Below are 20,202 nucleotides of genomic sequence, written 5' to 3'. Positions count from 1 at the left end.
CTCATGCTTCAGCCTTTATCAGCTAATTAGCACCAATTCCTCTGTCTAAATATCACCGTTAATGCTGCCCCCAAGATCAGTCACCCAGTTCACACCAGTCTCTTCCGCAAGCCATTTCTGTCTGTTTGTATTGTGCTTCCCTCCTTTCAGGGAGGGATCTTGTTTGCTTGGTCATCCCTTGTGTCTTAAGTGCCTCGAAAAAGACCTAGGACAGGGCCAGGTGCTCAATCAATATTTATTGAGTGAATGAGTAAATGTAGTCTCTCTAACTAGACTGCAAGTTTCCAGGGGTAGGGGCAGGATCTGGTTACTTCCTGGAGAGAGCCAGCATTTTCTAGAGTACTATCCATTGATACTGTGGAACAGAAAGAGCCCTGGGCTGGAGGGCTGGGGATCCAGGGGTCAGGCCATTTCCTGGATCTTGGCTTTCTCTCAGGGTCCTTGCCTTGGATTTCTGGAGCTGTCCTTGCTCATGCCAGAGTTTGATGAATGAATGGCCAATACATGGGACACTTAGGGCAGCCCTGGTTACTGTCACAGCTGGGTAGCCATCTGGCCCCTGTTTCCCAGTTCCTTCTTGAGCCACCATCTTGGGTAGTTGACTGGCAGCTGCGCCCATATACCCTTCAAGCACCCCGCTCTCAGTGAGTCCCACCTGTCTGCCAACCCATTTTGGTGTTCTCCCTGAATACAGTATTAGTCACTCAGGCTCCCAGGCCTAAACCTTGTCAGTTTTTCTCATGTCCTCCCTTGCTCTCACCCTGTTGCCCTCTTGGCCAATTTGTCAACAAGCCTCAATTTTCTTTCTTTTTTTTCTTTTCTTTCTTTTTTTTTTTTTTTGAGACGGGGTTTCTCTGTGTAGCCCTGGCTGTCCTGGATCTCACTCTGTAGACCAGGCTGGCCTTGAACTCACAGAGATCCACCTGCCTCTGCTTCCCGAATGCTGGGATTAAAGGCATGCACCACCACTGCCTGGCCTTTTTTTTTTTTTTTTTTTTTTTCCTGCCGTGAATGCTCCCTGGACTTCTGCAGCTGCCTCCTCACTGGTGTCCCTGCCTATCACTATTGTCCTGACACAGCCCTCTCTTCTTCCTTCCCTGCGCCCAACATTCAGAGGGAACCTTCATATCATAAATCTCCCCCCCTTTTTTTTTTTAGTTTTTCAAGACAGGGTTTCTCTGTGTAGCTTTGCGCCTTTCCTGGAACTCACTTTGTAGACCAGGCTGGCCTCGAACTCACAAAGATCCGCCTGGCTCTGCCTCCAGAATGCTGGGATTAAAGGCGTGTGCCACCACCGCCCAGCCATAAATCTCTTATCACTGCTGAAATCCTCAAATGCTCTCCCATGGCCTGTAGCCCACATTGCCATCACCCACCAGGAACCTAGCCCTTCCCAGCTCTCCACCTCCAAACTCAGTGCTCCAGTTATCTTTTCTAGTCATGTGCTGGTCATTTTTTTCTTTTTCTTTTTCTTTTCTCTCTTTCTTTTTTTTTTGTGTCAGCTTGACACAAGCTAGGGTCACCTGTAAAGAGGGAACCTCAGTTGAGAAAATGTTCCCATCAGATTTATCTGTAGGCAAACCTGTTGGGGCATTTTCTAGAGTAATGATTGATGGAGAGCACAGCTTACTCTGGGGGGTAGCACCCCTGGGCAGGTTGTCCTGGGGGTGTACAAGAAAGCAGGCTGAGTAAGCCAGTAAGCAAGCACGCCTCCATAGCCTCTGCTTCAGGTCCCTGCCCTCTTTTCCCTTGATAATGGACTCTAACCTCAAGGATGTAATAAACCTTTTCCTCTCCAAGTTACTTTTGGTTGTGGTCTTTATCACAGCAACAGAAAACCAGACTAGGACAAGTCCCCAAATGCAGCCTCTTCTCCTTGACTGCAGCCTTTACAGATCTGCTTGCTATTTGCTGTTCTTCACTCCCCAGCATCTCGTAGATCTACTCGTAAGTCTTGTCTTCTGGAATGGCTTCCCTGGGATTCCTCACACACATCAGATGCCCTCCTGTGTCATCTCAGGTCTGATGACTTGTTTACTTTTTCTTCCTGTGGTTCTAGGATTGAACCGAGGACATCCTGCATACTAGGCAAGTGCTAGACCACTGAGCTGTATCTCAGCCCTCTCCTTACACGAGGCAGTGGTTTACTAAGTTGTTTGAGCAGGCTTTGAACTTTGTCCTCCTGCCTCAGCTCCCGGATAGCTAGGGTTACAGGCCTGGCAGCCCCTTTCATTCTAAATGCCTGTTACCTTCAGCCATCACCTGCCTCCCCTCCATTTGACCTCCAGCCCCTAAAGGCAAGATAGTACCAGTCTTGTTCTCTCTATCCAGGATAGCTCAAGCTCCGGTGCACAGCAGACCCTCAGCCAATGTTTATTGGATGGATGAGAAGACACTAGGTTAGAGTCTCAGCTACACCCAGCACTCAGGAGCCAGAGGCAGGTGGATCTCTGTGAGTTCAAGGCCAGCCTGGTGCACATTGTGAGTTCCAGGACAGCCAGAGCTATATAGTGAGATCCTGTCTCAAAAAAGAAAAGAAAAAAGAAAAAAAAATCAGGAAGAAGCCGTAACAAGCAAATCTTTCTGCTGCTGCCTTCTTACCTGTAAATGAGGGCAGTAAACAGTACCTTTCTGGTGGAGTTGTGGAGTCAAGTATTTAGAGAACACATACACACTTTTGTTTGGGGTTTGTTTTTTATATTTTGGTTTTGTGTGTGTGTGTGTGTGTGTGTGTGTGTGTGTGTGTGTGTGTGTGTGTGTGTGTGTGTGTGCGCATCCAAATTAAGCAAGTGCTTCACGGCTGAACTAAATCTCCAAGCCCCTCATTTTATTTTTGACACGCTGGGCTCTCAACACACCTTCTAGCGAAGTCCAGGCATTCAGGCGCATCAGTTTCTGCTGCAGAAGCGCATTCACACCAGACATGTCCCTTTAATTCCTGAGTTCCCAAACCGCCTGGGACCCAGCTAGGATGCTGACATGGACCCGGAGCCACGGCCCATTTAAGGGTAGAGGGGCGGGCCCGGGAAGGCCCCGCCCCGCGTGAGGTCAGCGCGCAGGGCTGCGTCTGACGCTCTGGTTGCCGCAGAGACGCCCCGCCCCCGCGCGGCGCTGCGGAACCGGAGCTCCGGGCGGCGTCGGCAGAGGCGCGGGAGGTGGCGAGGCCAGGGCAGGGCGGCAGGAGCCCGCGCGGCGACCGCAGCGAGAGCAGCAGAGACAGAGCAGACCACGACGAAGGCGCACAGGCAGCCGGGCCGGGCCGGGCCACCGGGAGAGCGGCCGCCGGGAAGCGGGCGGAAGGCCGGGCTGGCAGCTGGCAGCCGCCGAGCCGCGAAGCGACATGGTGCTGCTCAAGGAGTAGTGAGTGTCGGGTCGGCTGTGCGGAAGCGAGGCGGAAGGGAGGGTCGGGATGACGGCCGCGAAGGCAGATCGCCTGCCGGGGGATGGAGAACACCGGATGGGGCTGTTGGGCCGCCTAGCAGGGGCGGAGGGGCCAGAGGGTGACAGACAGCACCTGAGGTGGGGTCGAATAGGCCAGAGAGGAGGCCAGGAACCGGTGCGGGCCGGACAGGGCCTGAGGAGGGGTCAAGGGGACGGGGAGAACCAGAGGGGGCATGAGGAGGGGCCCGAGGAATGGAGAGCGCTGGATGTGGGGTGACCCTACAGTGGGCGCAAGGAGGGATGAAGGGGCAGACTGAGGAGTTGTGTAAGGGACCAAGGAGCAGTGGGACAAGGGCAGGCAGCGCCGGTGAGTTGGCTGGCGGTGGGGAGGGGTTTGAGGCTGAGCTGTATGTACCAAGGGGCAGGGAAGATCAGATAAGGTAGCTAGCTCCTGGAATGGAGTTGAGGTGGTGGGGAGGAGTGCTGAGGCGGAACCTGGGGCATGGACAGTGGCTGCCTTAGGCAGCAGAGGAAGGGTTGTAATAATTGGTTGCAGAAAAAAGGACTTAAGTCAAGGCCAGGCTTGGGTAATGGGGAGGGAGAAAGAGCAGAGGGGACTGAGATAACAGGGCTGGCTGGGTGGGGATGGCTGGAGTGGCACGGTACCTAAGTAGTAGGTGCAAAAGAGGCGGCTTTTGATAAAAGCTCGGGATGCCTGCCTAGGACTTGGCAGCCCTTGAATGGGGAGTTTGGAAAATACTGGGCAGGTTCTGAAGTGATGTGAAGGAGTTTCGGTGATAGAGAAGGGTAGGAAGTTATAGCAGGGCACAAGACCATCCAGAAAGATAGTATAAGAATGAATATGCCTGCTAATGGAGGTGGTGGGGACCAGGATGGGGGCATCCAGTCTCTAGCGGATTTGGGGTTTTGGTGCAAAGAGATGAGGAAATTGCTTGGAGGAATTGAGAAGATCCTCACAAATTTTGTTTTGTTTTGTTTTGGGGGTGAGGAGCTATTGATTTAGAGGACAGGCAGGGCTTGCTAGATGTTTGCTCCTGAAACCCAGGGCCTTGGCTGACAGGTAGGGTTGTTTGGATTGCTAAACCTTTCAGACAGTGTGACCCATTCCTGAGGATCATGGTTCCAAGTGAACATCCCAGTCGAGACTGGATGTGTGTATAGACTCTTGTGAAACTAAGGTCCCCCAAAGGAGAGGGCAAGGGGGCAGCACTGGGGCCTAAGCCCCAGAAGTTCAGAAATGGAAACTGGCCAAGTACAGAGAAACTTGTGAAACTCTTGAGTGTGCAGAGGACTCTTTCCCTCGTCAGTGAGGGCACTTTGTCCGTCCCCACACCGTCTGCTCCTTGGAGGTGTTTCAGATGTCATAGTGTGCCATTTGACCCACGAAGTAGAGAGCCAGGTGTCATCCCACCTTGACTCTTTGGCGGGCGGAGAACGTGATTTGGAGGCCCTGTCGCCTCTCTCTGATGTCCAGTGTTAATCCAGCCAGCGCTCAGAGCTTTATGTGTTGAAGAACAAGAACACTTGGGTGCCAGTGTTCTCCAAGGAGAACATGGTGCACTTTGCATTTTAATCCTCAGTGTCCCAACGAATGAGCTTGTCTCACTTTTCAGATTAAAAAAAAAAAAAATTCCCACATGAATCCTACAGTCTGTAGAAATGTGGAGTTTTGAAAAGGTCAGGCAGGGGAAGGAAGGGCCCTTCTGAAGAGATGAAGTCAATCTGGGAGGCAGGCATTCTTCTTCCATTCTTTGTTCTTCCCACTTGAAGCCTGAACAGGGAGAGGCCCAAGGTGCTGGTGATGCAGAACCTGCATCTGTATTTCCTTCTGATGGGCTTGTGCCCTGTGCATGCATGCACCCCTGGGTAGGGGACAGGATGGGAAACAGGCAGGCAAGGGGCTGTGGTTACAGTGCTGCAGCTCTGAGGAGGAGGCAATTGAAGGTCATGCCATGGTGAGGATGGCTCAGTCTTGGCCCAGCTGGGCCTCTGTGGCCCTCTCCTTTCCAGGTGTCCCCTGTGGCGGCTGAGGTGGTTTTGTTCCGAGGGAGCAAGGGAGAAATGTCTGGGTGTGCGGCTGTAATGGAAGCAGGCTCAGAGCATCCTTGAAGGCACTAGCTGGAACTAGTCTCTTTAGAGGGGAGGTTTGGATCTGAAGGTTGTCCTTGTTGCTTTTTCTGACACTTCCTCCAGCAGGATTTTCCCTGATTTGGTTTCTGCAAATTCTTCGATGTGATTTTTGCTGTGTTCTTGAAGATAAAAGGCATATTGTTTTCCAGGAAGTTCTTTCTGGGGGTGCAGAAATTCTGCCCTCTAAGTTGGAAGCACTTCTGCACCGTTGGCTTTCTATAATGGGAGTATCCGAAGGGAGTTAGCAGACAGTCAAGAACTTGGAGCTTTTTTCCTTCCCTCCTCTGGTGCTTTTTCTGCTTGATGCCTGGCTTTTACTGTGATGTTTTCCTCAGGTCTCACTGTGTGTTTTCTGGCTGCCCAGGAGAATTTTGTAGGACTAGGGAATAGCAAACTATTTTGCATCCTGGAGCAAAGAGCCATGCTTGGACCTGGAAAGAGTATGCCCATGCTTTACTAAGCGAGGGCACAAAGATGCCGAGGGCCCAGCAGGTTCCAGAAAGGCTCTGAGAAGTGGAAATCTTAGCTTTGGCTCTTGATTGTCTTTTTGTTTGTTTGTTTTGTTTTGTTTTTTCGAGACAGGGTTTCTCTGTGTAGTTTTGGTGCCTGTCCTGGATCTCACTCTGTAGACCAGGTTGGTCTCGAACTCACAGAGATCCGCCTGGCTCCGCCTCCCGAGTGCTGGGATTAAAGGCCCAGTGATTGTCTTATTTTTTATTTTATCTATGTATGTATCTATTTATCTGGCTTTTGATTGTCTTTTTTTTTTTCAAAGATTTATTTATTTATTATGTATACAGAAGAGGGTGCCAGATCTCATTGCAGATGGTTGTGAGCTACCATGTGGGTGCTGGGAATTGAACTCAGGACCTCTGGAAGATCATTCAGTGCTCTTAACCTCTGAGCCATCTCTCCAGCCCGATTGTCTTATTTTTTATTATATCTATGTATCTATCTCTATCTTATCTATCCATCTGGCTCTTGATTGTCTTATTTTTTTATTTTATGTATGTATGTATGTATGTATTTATCTATCTATCTATCTATCTATCTTGAGGCAGGGTCTCTCTCTGCAGCCCTGGCTGTCCTGGAACTCAAATCTGTAAACCAGGTTGGTCTCAGACTCAGAGATCCACCTGCTTCCTCCTCCTGATGGTTGGGATTAAAGGTGTGTGCCACCATGCCTATCTCCATTTGTCTTACTTGGATTTTTTTCTTTTTCTTTTTCTTTTCTTTCTTTCTTTTTTTTTTTTTTTTTGAGACAGGATTTCTCTGTGTAGCCCTGGCTATCCTGGAACTTGCTCTGTAGACCAGGCTGGCCTCGAACTCATAGAGATCTACCTGCCTCTGCCTCCCAAGTGCTGGGATTAAAGGTGTGCACCACCACCTCCGGGTTTTGTTTGTTTGCTTGCTAAACAGGGTCTTACCTTGTAGCTCTGGCTGGCCTGGAACTATGTAAACCAGGCTGGCCTCAAACTCACAGAGCTCACTTGCCTCTGCCTCCTCAGTACTGGGTGGCTTGACTTTTGAGACCAGTCAAGGCCTTTCTTCTCATCTCTCTGACCAGTATTGAACTGGGGGGTCAGCACTGGTCTGTCACAAGTGTAAGCCACCTGGGGAAGTGGCTCCAGTCCTCTCAGCTCTCTGGAGTTCTGACCCTCTTGAGGACTCTGCTGGCCAGGAGTTCTCTATCAGTTTTTTTTTGTTGTTGTTGGGGGGGGGGTTCGGAGACAGAGTTTCTCTGTGTAGATCTGGCTGTCTTGAAACTCATTCTGTAGACCAGGCTGGCTTCCAACTCAGAGATCCACCTGCCTCTGCCTCCCTGAGTGCTGGGACTAAAGGCATGCGCCACCACTGCCCAATTCTCTATCAGCTTATTCGTGGTACCTTCCAACAATTGGAGGTTGGCAAAATGCAGGAGGAAAGAAAGTGAGAGATTGGAGTGCCTTTGGCTAGCTCCTGGAGGTCGGGGCTGGCTATCCTCTTTAGAGCTGCATGAGGAGTTTGCATTGTACCATCCTTCAGAGGGCAGAGGTGGTGGCACTTGAGGCTCTAGGGTTGGTTAAGCCTCTAGGGAATTGTCCTCTTCAGCCTTCGTCCGACCCTGAGGGCTGATGTTGGAAAGTTAGGCCTACTGATGCACATCCCCGGGCCTGCATTCTTTGCATCTGAATCCTCATCTGATGAGCCTTCTCTGTTAGCTTCTGTTTTACTAGATGCATGAGCAAGTCCTGTTGGAGAGGAGATGGTTGAGGGAGCAGGGGAGAAAGACGGGAGTGAGTGGCCTGCAAAGCAGGCAGTGGGAAGTTCAGGTTTGCTCTGAATTACAGGGTTCTAAATGGGGTTCCGGGACAAGAGGGACCCCAGCCTTGAAGCATCCAGAGGGCCAGTCCCTGCTGGCTTTTTGTCACTGAGTAGGGAACACTGTGCTGAGGTGGTGCTCTCGGGGCCTGGAGTTGATGCTTTCTGTTCTTCTTTTGTAGTCGAGTCATCCTGCCTGTGTCTGTAGATGAGGTAAGTCCTGCTTTTTTTCCTCTCATCTCATCCATAGTTGTTCATAAGTACTTGTGAACATTGCTTAGTGGGGCTGGGAGTGGCCACACTGCTTGTATAGCTTTCATTTATGTTCTAATATAGAGATAACTGAGGCTCAGCTCAAATATTCCTGATGTTACTTTCTACTAAAGGAAAGCACTTCTAGCCAGGCGGTGGTGGTGCATGGCAGAGGTAGGGGGATCTCTGAGTTCGAAGTCAGCCTGGTCTACAGAGCGAGTTCCAGGACAGGCTCTAAAACTACAGAGAAACCCTGTCTCAAAAAAACAAACAAACAAAACCCAAAACGATAGATATAGATAGATAGATAGATAGATAGATAGATAGATAGATAGATAGATAGATAGATAGATGATAGATGATAGATAGGAAGGCATTTCTATGGTGAATCTGGTGCCTGAGTACAACCAGTCTCAAGCTCTTGGCTTGCTGGATAGCTTTGAACAGAGACTACAGCAGCTCTGGGTCTGCTGGGACTGAACTCTTGGGACATGTGATTGATGAGCTGCTGTGTGTGCGTGTGTGGGACCTCCATGACTAGGCTGAGGACAGTGCTTTCTGGTTAATGGTGCTCTCTGGCTAGGAAGCAAACCAGCAAGGCCAGAAGTGTCTTGAGTCCCCAGCCATGTAGGTGGCTGCTGGAAAGACCAAGGCGCCCAAACCTCCTTTTACGGCGGCGGGCAGAAGATGACAGATGGGCTTGGTTTGTCCTCCGTCCTTTTATGGTTCCCAGGTCTGCCGGCCCGTGCCTGTGGGGCTGGCAGCACTAGTCGCCACAAGAACGTCCACAGGCCCTGCTGACTCAGAGCTGTCTCTTGGATAGCGGAGTGCTGTCATGGAGCCTCCCTTGTCCCACCCTTCCTCTGAACGTCCTCTTCTCCCTTCCTGGCCAAGCTTGTTCTCGACTTTCTCCTGAATCCACAGTTCCACCCCAGCTTCCAGTGAAACGAAGGCCAGCCTGAATCCCCAGTTGTTGGTACCCTCTCTTTTTCCTGTGGGGCCCTAGGAAACTCCTGCACTCCATACAGAAGCTGGACCTCCAGGAAATGAAAGCAGGCCAGCAGAGCCCGGAGCATTCTTTAAACATTTGCGTTTTTGTGTGTGTTTCTCTCTTTGTGTGTATGTGTGTGTAATATATGTGGGGTTAGAGTCACAGGCGGCTGTGAGTTGCCCATTGTAAGTGCTTACAATCAAGCACAGGTCCTCTAATGGGGTGCAAGTGCTCTTAACCACTGAACCATCTCTCCAGCCCTGTGGGAGCATTTAGATGAGACAAATCACCCCCACGAGTGATGCCCGTGCATTGGTCTCTGAGAGGATTGTCTCCAGTGGGGTACTGAGTCCTTCAGAAAGGCTGCGGAGATCTGGGAAAGAGGGACAGATGTGAACTTGAACATGGTCTGAGAAATAAAAGAGACATTTGGGTGCCAATGGCAGAAGAATTAACATACAGAGTTTGAGGCTAGCTTGAGCATATATAGCAAGATTCCATCTCAAAATAAAATAAATAAATAAATTAATTAATTAAAAAATAGAAGCTGGGCAGTGGTGACACACGCCTTTAATACCAGCACTCAGGAGACAGAAGCAGGCAGAACATTGAGTTTGAGGCCAGCCTAATCTACAGAGTGAGTTCTAGGACAGCCAGCGATACACAGAGAAACCCATTCTCAAAAAACAAAACAAAAAAAGAAACAGGAAAGAAAAGCCGGGTGTGGTGGTGCCTAAGTTTAATCTTAGTACTCAGTAGTCAGAGGCAGGCAGATCTCTGAATTCAAGGCCAACCTGGTCTACAAAGTGAGTTCTAGGACAGCCAGGGCTACACAGAGAAACCCTGTCTTGAGAAAGAAAAAGAAAAACAAATAAAATAACAAATGGTGGGGAGGAGGGAAGAGATGGACAGACAGACACACATACATACGTTGAGGAATCTAAGGAAAAAATAATAGATAGATGCTGTGATACGTGGAACCACCTGAGATAAAACCAGGTGCCTGGGTATTAGCTTTGGGAGAGTCAACCCACTTCCTCTGAGGGCCTTGCTGTCAATATTAAAAAATATTAAGTGAGTTCAAGGTCATCTTGATCTACACACGGAGTTATGTAGATTAGTCTAGCCAGGGCTACATAGTGAGAACCTATTCTAAAGTGAAAAAAAAAAAAGTCTGTGTGGTGGTGGCACATGACTTTAATCCCAGCACTCGGGAAGCAGAGGCAGGCAGATCTCTGTGAGTTCGAGGCCAGCCTGGTCTACAGAGTGAGTTCCAGGACAGCCAAGGCTACACAGAGAAACCCTGTCTCGAAAAACAAACAAAAAGGGCATGTAACATGGTTTCCTAAGAGAAGGCCTCTGTGTCCCTTACCTTGAAACTTAGGCGGTCCAGTGGCTGTCTCACTGCTGTAGAGGATCAATCAGAAAGTCCCTCAGGAATGTGGGACTGACTTCATGTGGGATTTCAGGTACGATGGATCAGTTTGCAGGGAGTCTCTGATGGGCCAAAGGCTGAGACTGAGAGTGCTGCAGAACGGGGGCTGGAGTCATCTGGGAGCACCCCTCCGCCGCTCTGACCCCTCCTGGTGGCCCCACGGTTGGAAGGATGGGACATGCCCACCTCGAGAACACCCTCGGCTGGCAGATTTTAGCCTGTTTTTGCAGCATGGAGGAAGTGGTGAGACAGCCTGACCAAAGCTTGAGAAGTGCATGCTGGTTCAGAGTCTGTCTGTCTGTCTGTCTGTCTGTGTGGTGCTGGTCAGCCTGCTCTTAGCAAGAAGGCCTTGACAGGAAAGCAGCAGGGCTGCAGGGGTGACGCTGCTCCTTTGGTAGCTTGAGCCTTCGTTCCAGATGATTAGAAAATTCTAGAATGGGGAGAGTGAAGAAGTAAGGAACAGTGTCTCTGTCAGTAACCCCTTTCTGACTCACTGTTCCCATGAGAACGGCCCAGCATCATGTGACTGGTAGATTCACTTCCTATATTGGAGACTTGAGTCCCTTGGAGCTTCTGATTTGGGGAGGAAAAAAGGAAAGGAGAAGGTCATAGCTTTATGGTCATCCTGATGACCTGAATCGATATTTGGGGGCAGAATTAGCTTGTTTGGTGAGAGCCGTTAGTGTAACACTGCCTCGGGTTTCCAGGCATCCTGTAGCAGACAAGAAAGCACTGTTCGATATGGGTGTGTCCACCAGCGGTTCCTGGCCCACCTTGTGTGGACAGGCAGACGCATGGCATCATTCCTCTATGAACCTGGCCTGACAGGGCTGTATGGGCGGGTCAACAGAGTGCTGCTTTTCTTGCCTTTTTTTTTTTTGAGACAAAGTCTTACTGTATATTCTTGGCTAGCCTGGTGGTCAGTATGTGGCCCAAGGTGGCCTTAAATTCACGGCAGTCCCCTTTGCACAGCCCCGTGTGTGCTGGGATTGCAGGTGTGGGCCACCTGAGCCTAACTGTATGCGCTTTTATTATGTGTGTCATTCAGTGGTTTTGCTCCACATTTCCTCTCCCACGGTTCCTACTCACTGATTACCCAGTGGTAGACTCTCTGGTTTACTTCAGAGTGACTTAGTGTATGGGAAGAGGGGACAACTCTCTAGGACAAGGTAACATGGTTTTCAGCCTAAGGAAGTTGGAATCGTGGTCTCCCTGGGGCTCTGTGTTAGATCTTGTGGTCTGATCCCCACCCTTACTGCCACCAATCTTGAGTCTGGCAGCCTCCCAGGACCAGCCAGAGGGGACCTTGTGACGTGGAGATCTGTCTTCTTTACCTCTTTGGATTAACAAACTGCCTCACTTGTCTCGTTGGGATTAAAGGATCAGCATATCAAGAGAGATTAAAGGGGAAGAGGCCAGCACGCAGACTGATCCTCTTAGGGCCCGCCCTGTGATTTCCTGCAGCTGAAGGGAATCCCTGAAGACCAAGGTCTCTGCCAGCCCTGGGCCCCTCCCCCAAGGAGCACCACTACAAGCTGCAGCTAGTCCTGTCTCCAGGCCCTCTCCCCAGCCTGCCCTTTAGGATTTGCTGAGTCAGTCATTCGGTGTCCTTCCGACTCTCCAGGGCAGAGTTCCTGCAGCTTCCTATGAGGAAGTCTGCCTCAGCCAAACCGGGACCCACTTGATGTGGGTTTCAAGTGTGTCTTAGCAGATGATAGGACTGGAAAGGAACAGGGGCTGGCGTGGGGTTCCATGAGCCCCCAAAGCAGCACTCGTATTGCTCAGGATTAGCAAGATCTAGGTAACTGGCTCAGATGCTCCTCTTGATGGGATTAGCCGAGCCTTGATCACTTACCTGGGCCTTTTCTTGGCATTCTGTGCTGGGCGTTTTAGGCTTTGTGGTAAGCAGCGAACTGTGCCTTCCCCTCTAGATGTCACTCAGAAGTTTCCTTGCAGTGCTTAGGGAGCTGAGGTGAGAGGGCTTCCAGGTGTAACGAGCAGACCTGGCGCTTCCTTCCATGGCCTGCACAGTGCCTCACAGCAGTGCCTCACAGCGGCCAGAGCTGCAGCCACTTGATTTCAATCTGAGGGAGAGAACACCCCTAGTCTTAGCCCTGGGGGCACCAGGAGTTCAGGGGAGGGTGTAGAGGACAAGGAAAGCTCTATGTCCACCCGCAGGTGGGGTAATGGCGTTCTGTCTGTCTTTTCCTTGGCCTCTTGCCCTTGGCGAACACAAGGGAGACGCATCTTTTGGAATAATGTGCTTTCCTGCTCTGTCACAGCTCCTTTTCTTTCTTTCTTGTTACTTATTTATTTTGTTTTTGAAACATGATCTCACTGTTTAGCTGTGACTGTCCTAGAACTTGTTATGTTGACTAGGCTGGCCTTGAACTCACAGAGATCCACCTCCTCTGTCTCCTCTGAGATTACAGGCCACCGTGCCCAGAGTCTTCCATGTTTTCCATCTCCAGATAACTTCTCTTAGGACTAGGAGTTGAGTAGGCCCGGGCACGGCTGCTAAGTCATCAGTCTACACCAAGCCTCCCAAGGGGTCAGAGAAGGCCGGTGACTTGATAGGGTGACATGTGACCCAAATAAAGGAAAACCAGGCTTTTGCCATCTAGCAACTGCCAAGGCAGAGGGGCACAAAGCCAGCTGAGCCTGGGGGAGGGATCTGTAATGCAGGAAGCAGGAGCATGGCTTTGACCTGCCTGGAATGGGGAAATCTGGAGATGTCTTGTTTGCGAGGTTTTGGGGGCCCCGCAGGCTGAGGAAAAGCCACACAGGAGAAAAAGCAGTTTTTGCCAGAGGTTGTGGGCTACACTGGACGGCTTTCTTGGACAGGAAGTCAGAGTCTTGGTTTCTGATCATTTATGTATTAATTTTTCTTGTTGCTTTTGGGTTTTGTTTTGCTTTTTATTTGTTTTTGGAGACAGGGTTTCTCTTATGTAGCCCTGGCTATCCTGGAACTCTCTATAGACCAGGCTAGCCTCAAACTCAGGGATCTGCGTGCCTCTGCCTCCCAAGTGCTGGAATTAAAGGCATGTGCCACCACCACCACCACCTGGCTGTTTTGTTTTGTTTTTGATACAGAGTCTCACACTGTAGCCAGAGATAACCTGGAACTCGCTGTAGCCCAGGCTGCATCATAGTCTCGGCAGGCCTCCTGCCCCAGCCTCATGAGTGCTTACAAGGATGAGATGCTATGCTTAGCTTTAGGGTCTGTTTAAGTAAGTGAGATGAGAGATTTTTAGCAACTATCTGAGATCCTGTTTTGGGGTCTGATACCAGAGCTGGGTCCAGGCCAAAAGAGACCTTGGACTCTATAATGTTTCCTGGATGGTGCTGTGAGATTAAGTATAGTCTATGTTCTCTTCAAACTCATGGGTTTGTAAAACTGGGAAGATGAAATTGAATACTTCTGATGGTTAAAGAGAGCCTGCAGTCCCAGCTCCTTGAGAGGTTGATGCAGGAAAACCAAACAGAGGGTTGAGGAGATGGCACAGTGGTTGTGCACTTACTGAGCAGCCTAGCATGCTCGAGGCCCTGGGTTCAATCCTTATCTCTGGGGAAAAAAAAAAGAAGTGGTAGAAGGAAGCAACAGTAAAAAGTGAGAGATGCCACGGTGCATCTCTCCATTGCTTTGCAAAGATTTTTGACAAGGACCACTGTGAACCCGCAGGTGGAGGTCCTGGGCTACAGTGGCATTGGTTCCTGTGTAACTAACTGTTGCAAATAATGTCTGTCTCTGGTTTTTTAGTATCAAGTGGGGCAGCTGTATTCTGTGGCTGAAGCCAGTAAAAATGAAACTGGTGGTGGGGAAGGTGTGGAGGTCCTGGTGAACGAGCCGTATGAGAAGGATGACGGCGAGAAAGGCCAGTACACACACAAGATCTACCACTTACAGAGGTACGTGCGTGCCCCAGGTGGCTGGGCGGGAACATGGCCTACCTTGACAGTGGTGGTATTGGCTAATTGGGAGTGACTCCAGGTTACTGGCAGCCCAAGTTGCTTCATCTCTCAGATTGGTTATGGGTGGTACTTCTTTGTTTACTTAAAGATTTTTTTGTTATTAAAAAAAAAAGTAGCTCCAGTCCGATCATGCTCCCAGTTCTTAGAAGCTACTTTGAGCTGTTTTGGCATCTTGTGGGCCATTCCTTGTCCTGAGTACAGGAGTATGTGTGGAGTGTGTATAAACAGGCACTGATTTCCTCTATTAGGTGTTGATCATACCATACTATACACCCTGTTCTTTCCTCTGTAGTTATCTCTCATATCATAGCTGCCTTTCACAGCATTTCCTGCCTGGTTGGTTGCTGGGTGTTCAGCCCAGAGCCTCACTTAACGGCTATGCTCAGCCCCTTAGCTCTCTCCCCAACTCTCTTGCCTTATTCTTTCTTTTTTTTTTTTTTTTTTTCTTTTGGTTTTTTCGAAACAGGCTTTCTCTGTGTAGCTTTGTGCCTTTCCTGGAACTCGCTTTGGAGACCAGGCTGGCCTGGAACCCACAGAGATCCACCTGCCTCTGCCTCCCGAGTGCTGGGATTAAAGGTGTGCGCCAGGACTGCCCGGCTCTTTTTTTGTTTGTTTGATTTTTTTTTTCCCCGAGACAGGGTTTCTCTGTGAAACAGTCTTGACTGTCCTGGATCTCACTCTGTAGACCAGGCTGGCCTCGAACTCACAGAGATCCACCTGGCTCTGCCTCCTGAGTGCTAAGATTAAAGGCGTGCGCCACCACTGCCCAGCAATTTTTTTCCCCAATGTTTTCAAATAACTTTGGAACTCACTTGTGTACTGGAATTTATAGTAAACCACACATATTTGCTGAATCCCAAATCTAAACAATTTTATAGCAAACCATGACCCAAATGGCCTTGAAACCATCTGTGAGCATTTACCAACTTGAATGGAAGTCAACCAGACAGACTGTTTAAGAAATGACTCAGGGCCGGGCAGTGGTGGTGGTGGCGGCGGCGCATGCCTTTAATCCCAGCACTCGGGAGGCAGAGGCAGGCGGATCTCTGTGAGTTCGAGGCCAGCCTGGGCTACAGAGTGAGTTCCAGAAAAGGTACCAAAGCTACACAGAGAAACCCTGTCTCGAAAAACAAAAAAACAAAAAACAAAACAAAACAAAACAAAAAAACACAGTAGGGCTGGAGAGATGGCTCAGCAGTTAAGAGCACGTGCTACTCTTGCAGAATACCTGAGTTTGGTGCCCAGCACCCACATCAGGTAGCTCACAACTGCCTATGACTCAAGCTCTAGACAATCCAATGTCTCCTGGCCACTGTGGACACCTGCACCCACGTGTACAGACCCCCACAGACATGCATGCATACACATAAAGAGCTTTTCATACAGGCCTGTGACTTGAGTTCCAATTTCCGAACCCATGTAAAAGCTGGACAGAGTAAAGTGAACAGTAAGATGGGAGGATCCCTGGAAGGAAAGCCTTTCTGGAGTGAGGTTCTGATCCCTCATCCATGCCCTTAACATCTCTAAGATCCACATTGCTTTCCGTTTTCTCTGGCGTCAGTTGCTCCCTCAGCCTCCAGCTGTTCTCTCGCCTTCCAGTTCTCTGGGTGGTGAACATTTTGTCTGGAGGAACTGTGCTGCCTTCTTAAAAGCTGTAGATGTAAAGCCTCCCTTTGTCCTGGGGATGAAGTGCAGCTGCCTCCCTTATTTCCAAGCTCATGTGACTAGACCTGCAGTAACTCCTCTCTCCCAGCTTTATCTGCCTCACTCCCGTCCTGTTTCTTGACGTCCCGCACACCCCCTGTACCATGTGTTCATGTGTTCTGACTGGCCTGAGGAGCCAGTCTCGAGTCCTGTGCCTCCCTCACCATGCTTTTGCAGTGTCCTTCCCCTGAGAGCCCCGTGCTCACCCTATTAGAGCACAGTCTTTCAGGACTCTCATTAGTCTGCCTCTGGACCATTTGGTTCCTGTGGATCCAGTGCCTGGCACACAGAACTGTTACCTAGATGAGTGTGGATTGGTGTGTAAAGACTCACAGAGGTTTGCTCTGGGGGCTCGGAGTCTTGTCTGCTGTGGGGCTAGCCCTCTCCCTTAGGCTTGAGGCATGAATAAAGGTGATGAATTTGCTAGATCCTATTGAAGATTATGTAAGCTCCCATCTAAAAGCTAAGAAAGGTGGGGCTGCAGATGTAGCTCAGTACTTGGGTACTTGCCTAGCATATGTGAGACCGATCCCAGTAACACACACACACACACAGAGAGAGAGAGAGAGAGAGAGAGAGAGAGAGAGAGGGAGGAACTAAGGAACGAATTTATGTACTTAGAGAAAACTAGGTACATACCATACATATTGTTCTGTAACATGAGAGGAAAATGGAATAGAAGGGGCTGAGGAGATGGTCAGGGGCTGACAACACTGGCTGCCCTTGCAGAGGACTTGGGTTTGTTTCCCAGCACTCACATGGTGGCTCACAGCCATCTGTAACTCGAGTTCTAGTGGGTCTGAAGCCCTCTTATGGCCTGAGCGGGCATACATGGAGCACAGAAATAATGTAAGGAAAACACTAATACACATAAAGGTGATAAATAAACCTTTTAAAAACAGTGGAAAAATTGAATAGAAGAAAATATTATTATCCAGGTGTGGTGGTGCACACCTGTAATCTCAACACTGGCTAGACAGAGGCAGACAGATCTCTGTGAATTCGAGGCCAGCCTGTTCTACAGAGTGATTTTCAAGACAGCCAAGGTTACACAGAGAAACCCTGTCTCAAAAACAAAACAAAATAAAAAACAAAATAGAAAAGACGAGGGCATCTAAGTTTAAGGTCGGCCTTGGTTACATAGTGAGTTAAAGGGTAGCTTGGATCCTAGGTAGGGTTTGATTTTTTTTGTTTGTTTTGTTTTCTGTGATAAACACCGTGACCAAAAGCAACCTGGAGAGGAAAGGGTTTATTTCACCTCATAGATTATATTCTGTCATCAAGAGAAGTCAGGGCAGGACCTCAAGATAAGGACCTGGAGGTAGCCCCTGAAGCAGAGGCCATGGAGGAAGGATGTTTACTGGCTTGCTCAGACTGCTTTCTTATACCATCTAAGACCACCTGCCCAGGGATGACACCACGCACATTGAGCTGAGCCCTCCGACATCAGCCATAAATCAAGAAAAATGTCTATACACTTGCCTACAGGCCAGTCTTTTGGAGGCATTTTCTTAATCAAGAGTCCCTCTTCCCAGATAGGTCTATGTTTGTGTCAAGTTGACAGAAACCACTCTGCATACTTGGCCTACAGAGGGAGACTTTCTGTTTGTTTGTTTTGAAAGAAGAGCTGTGTATGTCACTTAGTTGGCCGAATGCTTGTCTAGCATGATCAAGGCCCTGGGTTTGATACCTGGCACCACATAAACTGAGTGTGCTGTTATGGGCTCGTAATGCTAACATTGGCAAGTAGAGGCAGAAGGCTTGGAAGATTGAGGCCAGTGTAGGATACATGAGACTCTGTGGAAGGGGAAGAGACAGAGGCAAAACTGAGGGGGCAGGGGAGAAGCGGGAAGGGAGAAGAAAATACTTATCTTGGGAGGCAGGTGACTATGAGGCCGCCCTGTTCCCTGAGAACTTGGGGAAATAGACCAGCTGGTTTGATATCATAATTACTATGTGTGTGTGCAGGTGAAGGTCAGAGGTCAACATTGGGTGTCTTCCTCTATCACCGAAAAGATGTAGCCCTGAGTGTCCTAAAACTAACTCTGTAGACCAGGCTGGCCTCAAACTCCCCTGCCTCTGCCTCCTGATTGCTGCAGTTCAAGGAGTGCGCCACCACTCCCAGCCCCCACTCACTTTTGAGGTGGGGTCTCTAAATGAACTAATGGGTTAGACTGGCTGTCCATGGTCTTTAGGAATCCTCCTTCTCTGTCCCCAGCCCCAAACACTGGGGTCACCAGTGCTATTACAGCCAGCTTTTTATGTGGTGCTGGGGCTCCACACTCAGGGAGGTACTAACTTAGCCGTCTTCTCAGCCCTTGGAACCCTCGTTCTAAGCTAGTCGGCTGGCCCCACCAGCAGGAGACCTAAGTCTGAGTGCAGTCGAACCCTGGATGTACTGATTCCCAGTGGGCTCTGGATGACTATAATGAGAAAGAAATGTCTGAAAAATGGCAGCAGGCAGCCCAGGGTCTCAAAAGCTCTTGTTCATGGTGAGTGGTGGAGCAGGGGTTGGTGCTATCTGTAGCCTGTCAAGCCGAGGTGTCAGGCTCTGGCAGGTGACTTCTTCAACACAGTAGCCTGCTTATCTCAGGGAAATGTGCATATCAGCTTTAGACACTGAAAAAGCAGGAGCTGTGGGCCGAGGACTGCTGTGCAAACTTATCTGCTTTCTCTTGCCTCCATTTTTTGTTCATCACCTCTTTTCTCACTACAGCAAAGTACCCACATTTGTTCGAATGCTGGCCCCAGAAGGAGCCCTGAATATACATGAGAAAGCCTGGAATGCCTACCCTTACTGCAGAACCGGTGAGTACAGAGCTGCCCAGAGCTGAGATTTGGGCCAGAGGTGGGCAGAAGTGGACAGGGAGCTGGAGGTGGGTGAGTCAGGGTTTGTGTTTACTTTTCAGAATAAGCCAGTGGAGGGATTGGGGGGGCCTCCCTAAGGCTTGGGAACGTGTGTCAGTGTTATCCATACTACTTAGCTGAGTTGATAGTCATAGCCAGAGACAGCACAGAACAAACTCCTCTCATTTGGGGTTAGTTTGACAATTTCGATTTTTTTGTCTGTTTTTGCTTTTTTATTTTTTATTTTTTATTTTTTTATTTTTTTTTTTTTGGTTTTTCGAGACAGGGTTTCTCTGTGTAGCTTTGCACCTTTCCTGGAACTCACTTGGTAGTCCAAGCTGGCCTCGAACTCACAGAGATCCGCCTGGCTCTGCCTCCCAAGTGCTGGGATTAAAGGCGTGAGCCACCACTGCCCGGCTGTTTTTGCTTTTTAAGACAGGGTCTCTCTGTGTAGCCTTTGCTCTGGAACTCATTCTGTAGATCAGGCTGTCCTCAAACTCAGAGATCTGCTTTCCTCTGCCTCCCAAGTGCTGGGATTAAAGGTGTGCGCCACCCTACCTGGCAAAAAAATTGCTAATTTTTTAAAAATTATTTTTAATTTTTTAATGTGTATGTTGTTTTGCCTGTATGTATATATTTGCACCATGTCCATTCCTGGTGCCTCCAGAGCTAGAAGAGGGCATTAGATCACCCAGAACTAGGGTCACACGTGATTGGGAGCTGCCTTGTGGGTGCTGGGAACTGAATCCGGTTCCCCTGAAATAGCATCAAGTGCTCTGAACCACTGAGCGATCTCTCCAGGACCCTGTTGTTTGTATTTTTTTTTGTTTTAAATTTTATTTCATTTTACATATCAGCCACAGTTCTCCCCCCTCTCCCCGGTCTTCCATCCCCTCCTCAGAGAGGGTAAAACCTCCCATGGGGAGTCAACAAAGCCTAACTATCAAGTTGAGGCAGAACCCAGTCCCTCCCCCCTGCATCAAGGCTGAGCAAGGTGTCCCACCATAGAGAATGGGCTCCAGAAAGCCAATTCATGCACCAGGGATAATCCTAGTCCCATTGCCAGGGACCCCAAGACAGACCAAGCCACACAACTGTCACCCACATGCAGAGGGGCCTAGTTTGGTCCCATGCAGGCTCCCCTGTTGTTTCTTAATATTTATAATAA

The 20,202-nt window shown here is 49.4% G+C and overlaps 1 protein-coding gene across 1 annotated transcript in view; it reads left to right on the top strand.

Annotated features, from left to right (window-relative positions):
- Nucleotides 1-3,082: 3,082 nt before the first annotated feature.
- Pitpna (phosphatidylinositol transfer protein alpha) overlaps nt 3,083-20,202 on the top strand; it is a 43,663-nt gene continuing 26,543 nt past the window's right edge. The window contains exons 1-4 of the mRNA XM_052756038.1: nt 3,083-3,360; nt 8,016-8,046; nt 14,272-14,420; nt 18,904-18,995. Of these exons, the coding sequence (XP_052611998.1) occupies nt 3,341-3,360; nt 8,016-8,046; nt 14,272-14,420; nt 18,904-18,995 (292 nt within the window). The 5' untranslated portion in view covers nt 3,083-3,340. The remainder of the gene's footprint in view (nt 3,361-8,015; nt 8,047-14,271; nt 14,421-18,903; nt 18,996-20,202) is intronic.

The sequence above is a fragment of the Peromyscus californicus genome, unplaced genomic scaffold, assembly GCF_007827085.1.
Source record: "Peromyscus californicus insignis strain IS unplaced genomic scaffold, ASM782708v3 Scaffold_3__1_contigs__length_106647218, whole genome shotgun sequence".
NCBI lineage: Eukaryota > Metazoa > Chordata > Mammalia > Rodentia > Cricetidae > Peromyscus > Peromyscus californicus.
Note: the sequence above shows the minus strand (reverse complement) of the source record. Positions and strands in the feature narration are given on the sequence as shown.